The 12573-nt window shown below is 43.2% G+C and overlaps 1 protein-coding gene across 2 annotated transcripts in view; it reads left to right on the forward strand.

Moving 5' to 3' along the window:
* Nucleotides 1-12573, forward strand: part of GLT8D1 (glycosyltransferase 8 domain containing 1) — a 27235-nt gene continuing 14662 nt past the window's right edge. Inside the window, exons 1-6 of one of the 2 annotated variants that reach the window (XR_013541732.1) lie at nucleotides 1-521; nucleotides 3259-3338; nucleotides 3442-3540; nucleotides 10442-10658; nucleotides 11202-11319; nucleotides 11712-11796. Coding sequence is in view for 1 of the 2 variants with exons in the window: in XM_078385455.1 (XP_078241581.1) it covers nucleotides 3323-3338; nucleotides 3442-3540; nucleotides 10442-10658; nucleotides 11202-11319; nucleotides 11712-11796 (535 nt within the window). In the remaining variant the exon portion in view is untranslated. Of the gene's footprint in view, nucleotides 522-2186; nucleotides 3339-3441; nucleotides 3541-10441; nucleotides 10659-11201; nucleotides 11320-11711; nucleotides 11797-12573 lie in introns of those variants that run through there. The other variant, XM_078385455.1, reaches the window with a different exon arrangement.

Consider the following 12573-nt stretch of genomic DNA (forward strand, 5'->3'; position numbering starts at 1 on the left):
GGCCTGGGCAGCGCTCGGCTGCGTTTCCATGACAACAAGTCTAACACAACCGCCAAGGCCTACTTCCGCCTTCTGGGAGCGTGAAGGGGCCCTTAGGAAAAAAGAGAGGCTGGCTGGTTGCCTGCCGCTGGTTTTTGGTTACGACCGTTGTCGCAGTTGGCGTTGCAACCGTGCAAAATCACTTCAGGTTAATGGGCTGTGTCATGCGTGGTGTGCTTACTTACGCTTTTTTTTTTTTTAAATATTTTTCCCGATCAGGCACTACGAAAGACACCTCTTTGGAATTCCAGCTGCTGACAACTTGCTGCTGCTGCTGCTGTTGTCGAGTTGGCATCTCGCTCGTGCCTGCCAGAGACTGCGAAGGCTTTAAAGGAGGAGAATATAAGGAGAGCTCTCTTGGCTGGGCAAACAAGTGAGATTTCCACGAAATCAGCAGAAGGAATTTACACGCAGTTGCCGTGGCTGCTCATCACACCACCACCACCACCACCACCCCGTGTGCGAATCTGTTTTTAAAAGAGGTATTGTGCATAAGAAGCATCATGACTTGTCGTGATTCTTTGAACTGCTTTTCCACACAGGGATCGCCTCCAGTCAGTGGGTCAGGTTTTCTAGTAACTAAAGTAGACAAAACATTCTGTGCAACGAACTCCCTAGAGGGCAGTTGCTTTTCCACTTTCAGCACTTTGCTCCGCCAAGGGTGTATGGAGTTTGTGAGGGGAGTAGAGGAAAAGAAAATCAGTGATAGAAAAACAGAAGGGTAGAATTAGAGAAAGTTAAAAAAAAATATTGCACAACATTACCCACCCACCCCGGGCCCCGCTGCCCATGTTAGTTTGTTGCAGCAAAAACAGCAATCTTGTGGTACCACAGATCTCTGTTGTGCGCAATTAAATATCATAGTTTGGGGCTAAAAATGAATTGTCTGTTGGAAGGGTTGATGGTCAGTTGTAAATTAAACTGAACTGAGGTAAAATACAGCACAGCCCTGCTGAACGTTAATGTACCTGCTGAGAAACTGAATCTACTTCACTTATTACCCGTGGTGGCTTGGTGGTAATTCTCCTATTGGGAATGTTTCTTGAAATGTCTATGAGATTTGTCACTGGGACATTTATTTCTAATTTATTTTATAAACTATCATTGGATCAAAAGCATAGATTTAGTTACAGTTAGTAGCTGTTCAGAAATTTCACTTAAAACTAATAGCGTTGCCCCAGATTTTTAAATGTTTATATACAGGCATATCTGTTAATTACCTGAGCACTACTGATATACTAAATTTTCATTCCAAGGGCAATCAGAGTGTCAAATGTTACACATTTTATAATTCTATATTTCATTGCTTAGCTATATATTATGGTTATATGACTTAGGTCACTGAAGAAGCTGGTCCCAGGGTTCTTCTACCAGCTTGTATCTCTTTGGTACACAGAGTAAGAAAGGCAAAAATATACATCACTAGAATGGAGATGAACAGACTGTAGATATGTCTTAAAGAAGACAGTGCAGTGACAGCCTTGAAGAATCCTGCTTTTGTTTCTAGGCAAAAATATTCAGAGGCAATAGAGTCAGAGACAGTGTATCTGAATGTTGAATCATTTCTTCTTAGTTGTACTGCAGTGTGCTTTGTACACAAAACGTGTTTTTCTTGGTTTGTGGATAAAATCTTTAATTATAGAAAGGGGAGAAGTCCGAGACCAGGGAGAGGAGATACCCGTCCTCCAGAACTGAAACAGTAGTGCTTGTCTCCCAGGTCTGTCTATTAGAGTGCAAGAAAATTTTTACTTTTCAGTTTTTAAATTGGTGGAATTATTGTTGCTCTCTTATGAAACAGCTTAGTAGAAGCTGAGCAGGTAGCTGTGTAGCAAAAAGGAGTTTTGTGGTACCTCACAATACAAAAGCAAGAGAAGGTGATACCTTTATTAGGCCACTAAAACATTTTTAAAATTGTGCTGTGTAAAGGCCACATGGCTTTGGGTTAGTTTTTTTTCTTGATTATGTAGCTATACCTTTTATAGCTTCCCAGAGCACCATCTAGACAGCATGAACTCTTTAACATCAGCCAAGCAGGACTGCAAACTGAAGAAAACATCTGCTTTCAACCACTGGGTAATACTATTAATTTGACTGCCATTGACTTCACCTGGGGGGTAGACCAAATTTCATTCCCAGTTTTCTGAGAGGGGATTTTCCACATCTCTCTCTAACCTCATTCCCTAGCCAAATGGGACCCTTGAATTTCAAAATAAGGCAATGGGGTGAGGGGGACGGGAACATTTAGAATACCTGGTAAACCTCTGAGAGAAATAATCCAACCAAAAGCTACCAGGGTGGAATTTGAAATGTACTTGTGTTTGCAACCTGCATTTTGGAACTCACTGGACCAATACTAGTCTACATGTACACTATATTGGTGCAGACTAATATAGGTCAAAAGCTGACATTTTTAATAAGCTTTTTTTAAAGTGGGGTAATAAAGGTATTACTTTTCCTTTTAATCTATACGAGGTGGTAAAGGTTTTTATGCAAGACAAGTATAATGGAACTATAGGGGCTCTAACTGGTCCTGGACTAGACTGGACAGAGGAAAAGAAGCAAAGAAAATTATTGAAAGAGTTTTCATAAAACAAATGACCTTGGGGAACAGAGAACTGCTGGATAGCTCAGTGGAGAGTTTGGTTCCTCACTCTGCTTACCTGACAGGGGCTGGACTGAATGATCCTATAGGGTCCCTTCCAGCACTGCAGCTCTAAGAAGATGATGATTCAGATTCAGAAAAGCCTGCATACAATACATGTTTAAGATTTGTAATGAAATAAAAAGCTTTCGTCCCTGTTCTCTTCAAAGAGATGGAGCTGATCTAATGTTCAGGCCTGGTCACTTGAGATCAGAGCATCCAGGGGACTAAGTGTTCTCCTGCTGATTTTAGACTGTCTGAGTTAATTTGTTCTTCTAGAGGGCAACATATGCAAGTCAATTTATCATGACAGGGCTTTCACTTCCTCCAGAAGTAGTTTTGACATTCCATCTCAGTAACAAGAGTGACGTGGAAAATTCTATGGGAGAGATGGCTGGGAAATTATATTTCAAAATGTCTGTCATTGTTTGTTGTACACATGGCAGAATGGTGGGTGAATATTTACTTGAAATCCTCCTCCTTTACATTTATTGCTTTCAGATTAGAACATGATATCCTCACTGGTGGCTGAAAATATATTTCTGCCAATTTGTGTTGGTTACATTCTCTTCTTGCAGGTTTCTGAAGAAGCATTAGACTTTTTAGCCCAGAACTAGACTTGATCTAGAACAAGCACTAGGAATGACATCCAGAAAAGGTATTTTTTTCTTCAATGGTATTAAAATAAATTAACATTAAAATATTCAAAATAAACTTGTTCCTTAATGATCTAACCATCTTTTTTCTTTTTTCCATTTCAGTGAACATTTTCATCCTAGTTCTTGTTGTTGTTGTATTTTTGCTAGTGTTACATCACAATATATTAGGTCTCAGTGACCTATTGAAAAGGGAATTATCAGGTATGATGCCTTTCCTTTATTCTAATACTTCAATATTTCAATAAAATTGTTGATTTGATAGGGGACAAAAACATTGTTTATATATATATATTTTAGAAACATTTGCTTTTTGTCTGTGAAATGTATACCTTTGGAACATGTCATTCATTACCTTTGTTCCCATATCACTGAAAACATTTCACTATCTGCTCTTTCTGTTGTTCGATCCTATTTCTCACTAAATGCTGGTAGCTCAGTAGGCCCTTGTTGTTTTGGTGGACCATAGGCAGCTGCTGTGCCCACTTTTGCAGCTGCTGCTACCAAAAATGGCACTTCATTACCAAAAAAGGAATGAGCAGTTTCCTTTGTTAAAGAAGACAGATGGGAAATATGTACCTTGTTTCAAATTTAAAATTTGCTCCCAGATTTATTTTCTTTCTTTATTAAATTTATACCTCTAGACCCAAGTCTACTCTGGGCGGCTAACAATAAAAATGGAATAAAAACAATATAATAAAATAAAAACAACAATAGTAATATAGTTCAAGATGGGGAAAAGAAAAAAAAATCAAGTGATGACAGGAGGGAAAGCCTGCCTAAAGAGCCAAGTCTTAAGTTTGCTCTTAAAAACACCCAGCGAGGGAGCCAGACAGATCTCTGCAGGCAGACTGTTCCAAAGGCGAGGGGCCACTGCCAAGAAGACCGGCATCTTGTTCTTTCTCCCTTGACATTAGGTCCCTCAGCCGCCTTTCCTGGCTAGAAGGACTGATTTGGGTAGATCTAGGTGGGAGGAGGCATTCCGCTAGATATCGAGGTCCTAAACTGTTTAGGGCTTCCAGATGTCTCCTGGAAGAGTGATTTGGCTTTTAGAACAAAGTAATACAGTGGTGCCTCGCTTAGCGAGTGCTTCGCTAAGCGATGAATTCGCATAGCGAGGGGGTCCGGGCCATCGCTGGAGCGTTCGCTCAGCGATGGCCCCTATGGCGATTTTTCGCTTTGCGATGATCGCTAAGCGATTTGCTTAGCAATCTTCGCATAACGAAGCGGGGGAGAACAGCTGATCGGCGGTTCCAAAATGGCCGCCGGAAGGTCCGCGCTGCATTTTCGCGCCCTGCCCTCGCTTACCGAGGGCGCGAAAATGGCGGCGCTATGGAGAAACATCGCTTAACGGTGAGTTTTCAAGCCATAGGAACGCATTGAATGAAGTTCAATGCGTTTCTATGGCTTTTTTATACCCGTTTAGCGATGTTTTCGCATAGCGAAGGTTAATCCGGAACGGATTAACCTCGCTATGCGAGGCACCACTGTATTTCAAGTATATCAATGTGACAAACCCAGACCTACTGGGATCTGCCACACGTTAACTAAGCTGCCACCAACCATTCCCTATAAGAAGTCACACAGACCAGGGATGGATTTTTAACAAATAAAGGAATTAGGTTTATTAAATAACACACAGGGAAAATAAAATGATCAGGTGAATAAGATATAGTAACGTGGCTTAGTCTCATTCATACATGCACACAGTTTGGTTCACACAGAACACTTAACTTGAAGCACAGACCCTGAACCTATCAGTTCTGGCTAACCAACAGACACCTGAACCTATCAGGCTGGTACTCTGACACACAGTAGTACCCTGTCTGACACACAGACTCCCACACCAGCTTCTTCTTCCCAGCTGCTGCTTCGTCACATCCCAGCGTCTCCCTTCTCCACACAGGCTTCACCTATATATACAGTACAGCCCCTCCTCCTGATGTCCCGCCTTCCACTCCCCATAGGATGGAACTTTCCCTCCAAACCCATGACAGACAGGTAACATCAGTGCTGTATGTAACACCTCCCCTCTTTATAAGTTGTTTTGTAGGGGGAAAGCTAACGTGCTTTTTCCCAAAAAACAACCTGGATAAAACACACAACAACAGTTATACATATAATACCATACTTACTTATACTTACATTCTAAGTTAACCATATCAATTAGGCATTTAAACATTTACCATATACATTACATCAAGTTACCTTTATTCATACAAACCAAGTTCAAAAAACAGGTACATTTAACTTTTTGTCATCAATATATATACATAGTCCATGTTTCTTTCGCCGTCTTCAATCTTCAGGTCTTCTTGACAAGGCGTCAGCAACACAGTTCACTGACCCTCTGACCACCTTCACTTCGAAGTCATAGTCCTGTAAGTTTAAAGCCCACCTCATAAGTTTGCTATTGTGGGTTTTCATTGTCTTTAACCATTGCAGTGGTGAATGGTCAGTGCACAGAACAAAATGTCTTCCCCAGATGTAAGGCTTGGCCTTCTGGATCGCGTAGACTATGGCCAAACACTCCTTCTCCACGGTTGCCAAATGTCTCTCACCTTTTTGAAGTTTCCTACTCAGGTAGGACACTGGATGCTGGTCACCATTCTCATCCTCCTGGCACAGAACTGCTCCTACCCCGCTGTTAGATGCATCGGTGTAGATGATGAACTCCCGGTCGAAGTCTGGAGCACGCAGCACTGGATACTGGACGAGCGCCTCCTTCAACCTCTGGAACGCCGCCTCACAGTCGCTGGTCCACGGGATGCTGTCATCAGTCTTCTTCCTCGTCAGATCGGTCAGCGGAGCCGCAATCTCGCTAAACCTCGGGATGAACTTTCTGTAGTAGCCCACCAACCCAAGAAATGATTTGACTTTTTTCTTGGTGTTGGGTCTGGGCCAATCACGAACAGCTTCTATTTTGGCCTCCAGGGGTTTTATCACTCCTCCCCCTACCATGTGACCCAAGTATTTTGTTTCTGGGCTACCCAGCTGCAGTTTGTTCTCTTTACAGAGCCCAGGCCAAAGCACTCCCTCCCCTGGGTTAAAGTGCCTCTCCCCGGCTTTCTGGTCATCCCAAGCTTTCTTTCTGACCTTTTGAGCTTGCAGGGTCTCTGCTGCTAGCTCTAGGTTTCTCTTTAGGTCCTTCCTCAAAGAGTCTCTATCTGTCACAACGTCTTGTGGGTCATCCTGGGTGATCTGCTCCCAATTTTGTTTGATCAAATCAAGGGGCCCTTTCACCCTTCTCCCAAATAAAAGTTCAAATGGACTGAACCCGGTGCTGGCTTGTGGCACTGATCGATAAGCAAACAAAAGGGATTGCAGCTTCTGGTCCCAATTGTTTGGATTCTCTGCCAAGTAAGCCCTAATCATGCGCATTAGAGTCCCATTGAACTTCTCAGTTAACCCATTACTTTCAGGATGATAGGCAGTGGTTTCCTTGTGCTTAATTCCACAGATTTGCCATAAGCGTTTCATGAGCTTTGATGTGAACGATGCGCCCAAATCTGTGATTATTTCTGAGGCAAATCCCATCCTGGACATATACCCCACCAAGGCATCTGCCACTGTGTTAGTTTCAATGTTAGTCAAGGGTATGGCTTCTGGGTACCTCGTGGCATGGTCCACAATGGTGAGAATGAACCTGTTCCCCCTCTTTGTGGCCTTGGGCAAAGGTCCCACAATATCCACCCCTATGCATTTGAACGGAGTGTCAATCACAGGCAAAGGGCACAACTTTGCTTTGATCCTGTCGCGGCTATTCCCCTGCCTTTGACACACATCACATTGTTTACAGAACTCCCTGATCTGCTTCCCTATGTCAGGCCAGTAGAAATTCTGTGTGATTCTCTGCTGTGTTTTGTTCACCCCTAAGTGTGCAGCAAACATGTCAGAGTGCCCCCTTTGTAAGATCATGGGGCGATACTTTTCAGGCACCACTAGCTGACTTCTGATCCCATCTCCCCCTGTTGAGATATTCCTCAGGGTCTCTCTATATAAAACCCCCTTTTTCTCCAGAAATCTCACTGGGGTTTCAGGTGTTAGCTGGGCGTCAGTCACCTGTTCAAAACACTTCTGGAGAGTGGCGTCTGCCTTTTGCTCTTGTCCAAATCTGCTGTCTGTGGTTAAGGTTTCCACCACAGCTTCTGAACTCCCCTCTGCTTCCGTCTCTGGCTCATCATTACCCCCCTGAACTGTCCCCGTGGTGGCTTGTGAACGTGTAATCACTAGCACCCGTTTCACATGTTCAGCCAGGTCATTTCCCACGAGTACGGCTGCTGGCAGAGTCGATGAAATTGCTAGCCGCCAAACTCCCCTCCAGCCTTGAAAGTTGACAGGTACCTCCGCGACTGGCAGTGAGATTATCTGTCCCTCAATCCCTGCCACCTTCATGCTCTCATTTGGGATTACATATTCCCTAGGAATAATATCTGGATGGCACAGGGTCACCTGAGAACAAGTGTCCCGCAGCCCCCGATACTGACGGTCAAGTATTCCTACGTCCACCCCTGCTATTTCAAACAACTGGGAATCTGTCCTCACCAACAGGCAGCGCCTGACCTCTACAAGAGGACCATTTTCCTCAGCCTGATCAGCAGATGTAGCTGTTCCAGATTGAGTAGCCATGGCAACAGGCTCCCTCAGTGACAATGAGCCTTGCTCTTTCTGGACACAGAACACAGCTTTTGGCTTGGTTCCACTCGAATCCTGAGGCACCATTCCTTTTAGCTGCTTTAATTTCTCACACTCTGAGATTAGATGGCCCTTTCCCTGACAGAAATAACATTTTCTGGTGTATTTTGATTCTCTCTCATCTTGTTTTGGTTTTCCCTCCAAAATCTGAGGTCTTGGTTTCATGTCTGAGGGCTTCCCTTCACCATGGGCCCCTCCCCCTTGCTGGCTTTTCCCTGGTCCCTGAGAGTACTTGCTGTAGGTTTCTTTGGGTTTTCCTACAGATTTCTCCTCACCTAAGGGCTTTCTTATTTGGGAAATAAAATCTGCGATCTCGGCTGCGTCTGCCACAGATTTTGGTTTCCTTTCCCTCACCTGGAATTTCAGTTCCCCATGCAGGACTGAATAGAACTGTTCCAGCGCTATCAAATCTTTAAGCTGCTGAAAGGTCTCTGTTCCCTCCTGAGATAGCCATTTCTCAAGCAGCCTCACCAATTGGGCCCCCACTTGGGTAAAAGTCTGCTCTGGCTTCTTGGTGATTGACCTAAATCTTTGCCTCAGCTGTTCCGCATTTATCCCATGTCTTGCAAACACCAGTTTTTTAAACTCTGCAAAATCTTTCATCAGTTCCTCAGGCATCTCGGCATAGACCTCAGCCAGGCTACCACTGATTAAAGATCGCATGATGGTCATCTTCTCAGTTTCCCTCACTGAGAAGTCCACAAACGCTCTTTCCACTAAGGAAAAGAACACCTCAGGACAATCTCCCTTGTGGTACACAGGGAATTTCTTCAGGTCAGCCTTAGACAATTGGCCTCCCTCCGAATCCCTATTGTTATTATTATTCTGGTTCATCAGTTCCAATTTTCTTAATTCAAACGCCATTTTCTCTCTCTGCAATTCCAATTCCATTCTCTGTCTCTCTAATCTTTCTTCCTTTTCCATTCTCTCTCTCTCTAATCTTTCCTCCATTTCCCTCACCCTCAGTTCATGCTGTTGGGCTATGAGCAATTTTCTGAGCTCTGGGTTCTGTTCTCCCGTGCTGTCACCCTGCACTGCGCCAAATTCCTCCTCAGAACCTTGGTCAACCTGGGGGTCTTTCACTTCACCCATTTCTGCCATTTGGCTTCGAGTCAAGGGCATAATCCCCCCTCAGAACAGGCTGCTTTAAAAAGTCAAGCCTCAAAATAAAACGACCACTTTTTTTTTTCTTTTGCCTCAGAACCAGCTTTCTATAGATTGCTGCTGTTCTTCAGCACTTAACTTGCAACAGTAGCGAGTTTGAGTCTACCCCCCTCTGCTGGGCCTCTCAGCAGGCAGGCTAGATCACTGCTACTACACAGTTTTGCCTCAGCTTTTTTCCCGCCAAAACAGGCAGCCTCAGAGCACCCTAATCTAGTCTCCCCAGTTGGCACGTTCTTCCACTAGCGCACCTCCCCGTGAGGTACACCTAGAAGATTACCTACGCGCCTCAGATTGTCCCTGACTAGACCCCCCTTGCTCTGGGCACACTTGCCAAGGCTTTGCTGGACCGCTGGACAACTGGACCAGTCGTATCCCACACGCTGGACACCAATCAATGCGACAAACCCAGACCTACTGGGATCTGCCACACGTTAACTAAGCTGCCACCAACCATTCCCTATAAGAAGTCACACAGACCAGGGATGGATTTTTAACAAATAAAGGAATTAGGTTTATTAAATAACACACAGGGAAAATAAAATGATCAGGTGAATAAGATATAGTAACGTGGCTTAGTCTCATTCATACATGCACACAGTTTGGTTCACACAGAACACTTAACTTGAAGCACAGACCCTGAACCTATCAGTTCTGGCTAACCAACAGACACCTGAACCTATCAGGCTGGTACTCTGACACACAGTAGTACCCTGTCTGACACACAGACTCCCACACCAGCTTCTTCTTCCCAGCTGCTGCTTCGTCACATCCCAGCGTCTCCCTTCTCCACACAGGCTTCACCTATATATACAGTACAGCCCCTCCTCCTGATGTCCCGCCTTCCACTCCCCATAGGATGGAACTTTCCCTCCAAACCCATGACAGACAGGTAACATCAGTGCTGTATGTAACAGTCCTATTTTAAAGAAGGCGAGGAAGTATGTGTAAATTATATAAGCTAGATTTAGCCAAAATTCTTTGAGATCATATTAACTTGCACAGCAGAAAGTTAAGCATGGACTTACCTCTCTCAGTGATATTGACAGGCTTTAAAAGTGATTGACACTAGATACCTCTCAGTACCAGGGGAAGGGGACTGTTGCACTTGTGTCCTGCAGTTGAGCTTTCCAAAAGAACCTGGCCGACCACTATGAGAAGAAAATACTGGACAAGGTAAAACTGTGGCCCCATCAAGCTCAGTTCTGCTTATAGTCTTATAAACATTTGCTACATTGTTGTTTTGCAGATTCAAGTCCATTAGGACTCCAACCCATCGATTTTATACCCGAGGCTCCTCAAAGGTGGACCGAGGGGGGAAATGGAGAGGAAATCCCTGTGGTCATCATGGCATCTGATGACAGGCTAGGTGGTGTAATAGCAGCCATGAACAGTATTCAGCAGAACACTAAATCCAATGTAGCCTTTCATATTGTTACTCTGAATGATACAGTGGACCACTTGAGGTAATGTTGCCCATCATGTATATAAATTAGTGTATTTATTCCTCTGTCTCCTTAAATACTGCAAATTTCTCTGTCTCCTAAATACTGCACATCTCAAAGTTCAGTGTTAGTTCCATCCCAACACCCACAGGAAGAAAGGTAAAGGTAAAGGTTTCCCTTGACAAGTTTTGTCCAGTCGTGTTCGACTCTGGGGGGGCGGTGCTCATCCCTGTTTCCAAGAAATAGAGCCAGCGTTTTGTCCAAAGACAATCTTCCGTGGTCACATGGCCAGTGCGACTTAGACACGGAATGCTGTTACCTTCCCACCGAGGTGGTCCCTATTTATCTACTCGTATTTGCATGCTTTCGAACCGCTAGGTTGGTGGGAGCTGGGACAAAGCGACGGGAGCTCACTCTGTCGCGTGGATTCAATCTTACGACTGCTGGTCTTCTGACCCTGCAGCACAGGCTTCTGCGGTTTAGCCCACAGCGTCACCACGTCCCTTACAGGAAGAAAAGTACCCCTTTTTTTCAATTGCTTCTATTGCTATCTTCCTTATACAGGACATGGCTTAGTAAAACCCAATTGAAAAACGTGAAATATCGGATTCTGGATTTTGATCCTCGTGTACTGGATGGAAAAGTGAAGGTAGATTCAGAAGTGCCAGATGCCATAAAACCTGTAAGTACAACTGCTAACTAATTTAAAAAAAAAAACTAATAAAGAGAAAATGTGCCTTGAGATTTCTGCTCATTGTGAATGAGTATGCACATAGATATTATGGCCTTAAAAATTGGACTTTGAAATTATTCCTGTGATTAGAAGTCTTGATCATGTGGTGTTGATCTAATAAAGTTAGGATGCTCCAGTAATTATTTAGAAATGTTTCAGCAACAACTTTGTTTCATTAAATTGTTTTCTATAAATCACATTGTTTGTGAACACATTCTTTGGAACACATTCTCTACACTCTCTCTCTCTCTCTCTCTCTCTCTCTCTCTCTCTCTCTGTAAGTAGGAACCAAACATTTAGCATTTCCAGATCCCTTTACAATTTTGTTTATTTTCATCTAGCTAACCTTTGCCAGATTCTATCTCCCTAACTGGGTCCCTAATGCAGAAAAAGTCATTTATTTGGATGACGATGTGATTGTACAAGGTATGGAAACTTTTCCTCTGGAAGTACCTTAGACATTAAAAATTGTCTTTTTATAATTAATTGATTTTGTGTGGAAATGAAATAATGTTAATTTGCCTTTAAGAAGTATTAAGAACTCCTGTAACTTGTACTGATAGTAGAATTATCGTTCTATCACAAGTACTCTTAATACTTAAACCAGCAAACAGCTTAGAAGGCTGGCCTTACAGGTTGTCTAAACTACAGTTTGGTGCTTTGTGCACAAACAGTGAAGTCAGTAGGTTCATTCTGTCCCCTTTCTTCATCCTGCACAACCAGGAGAAGAAATAAACTAGGGTTCTCTTTTGTCTTAATCTGTTCTTGCTTTGCCATTTAATGCAAAGCAAGAACTTCAGGTTAAAAGAAACTGAATACAGCCCATTTAAAGAACAAACCAACTTCATACTTGGGGTTATGAAAATGCTTTGTTTAACAAGTTAGAATTTGTTTTAAAACTTAATTCTTGGTTCAAAACACAATGACTGCTGAGCCTTCAAAGCTTTCGATGGTTCCTTTCTGTTAGTGCAGGTCATACTAACTTGTGCTTTCATGTTCAGTGCAGATGCAATCAATATGTTGTCAAATTGCTGCTAAATTTGAATTTTTATACTTTTTAATGCTATTACCACACACTTACAATTTTTCGCTATTGTGTATGTATAAAGCTGTGTTTTGAATTAAATTAAGTTATTGGAGGCAAGATTATGGTTAGATAACAAAGAGGTACTGCACCAGAACCAGGGTTTGTCTCAGCGGATC

Source organism: Pogona vitticeps, chromosome 2, assembly GCF_051106095.1.
Source record: "Pogona vitticeps strain Pit_001003342236 chromosome 2, PviZW2.1, whole genome shotgun sequence".
Lineage (NCBI taxonomy): Eukaryota > Metazoa > Chordata > Lepidosauria > Squamata > Agamidae > Pogona > Pogona vitticeps.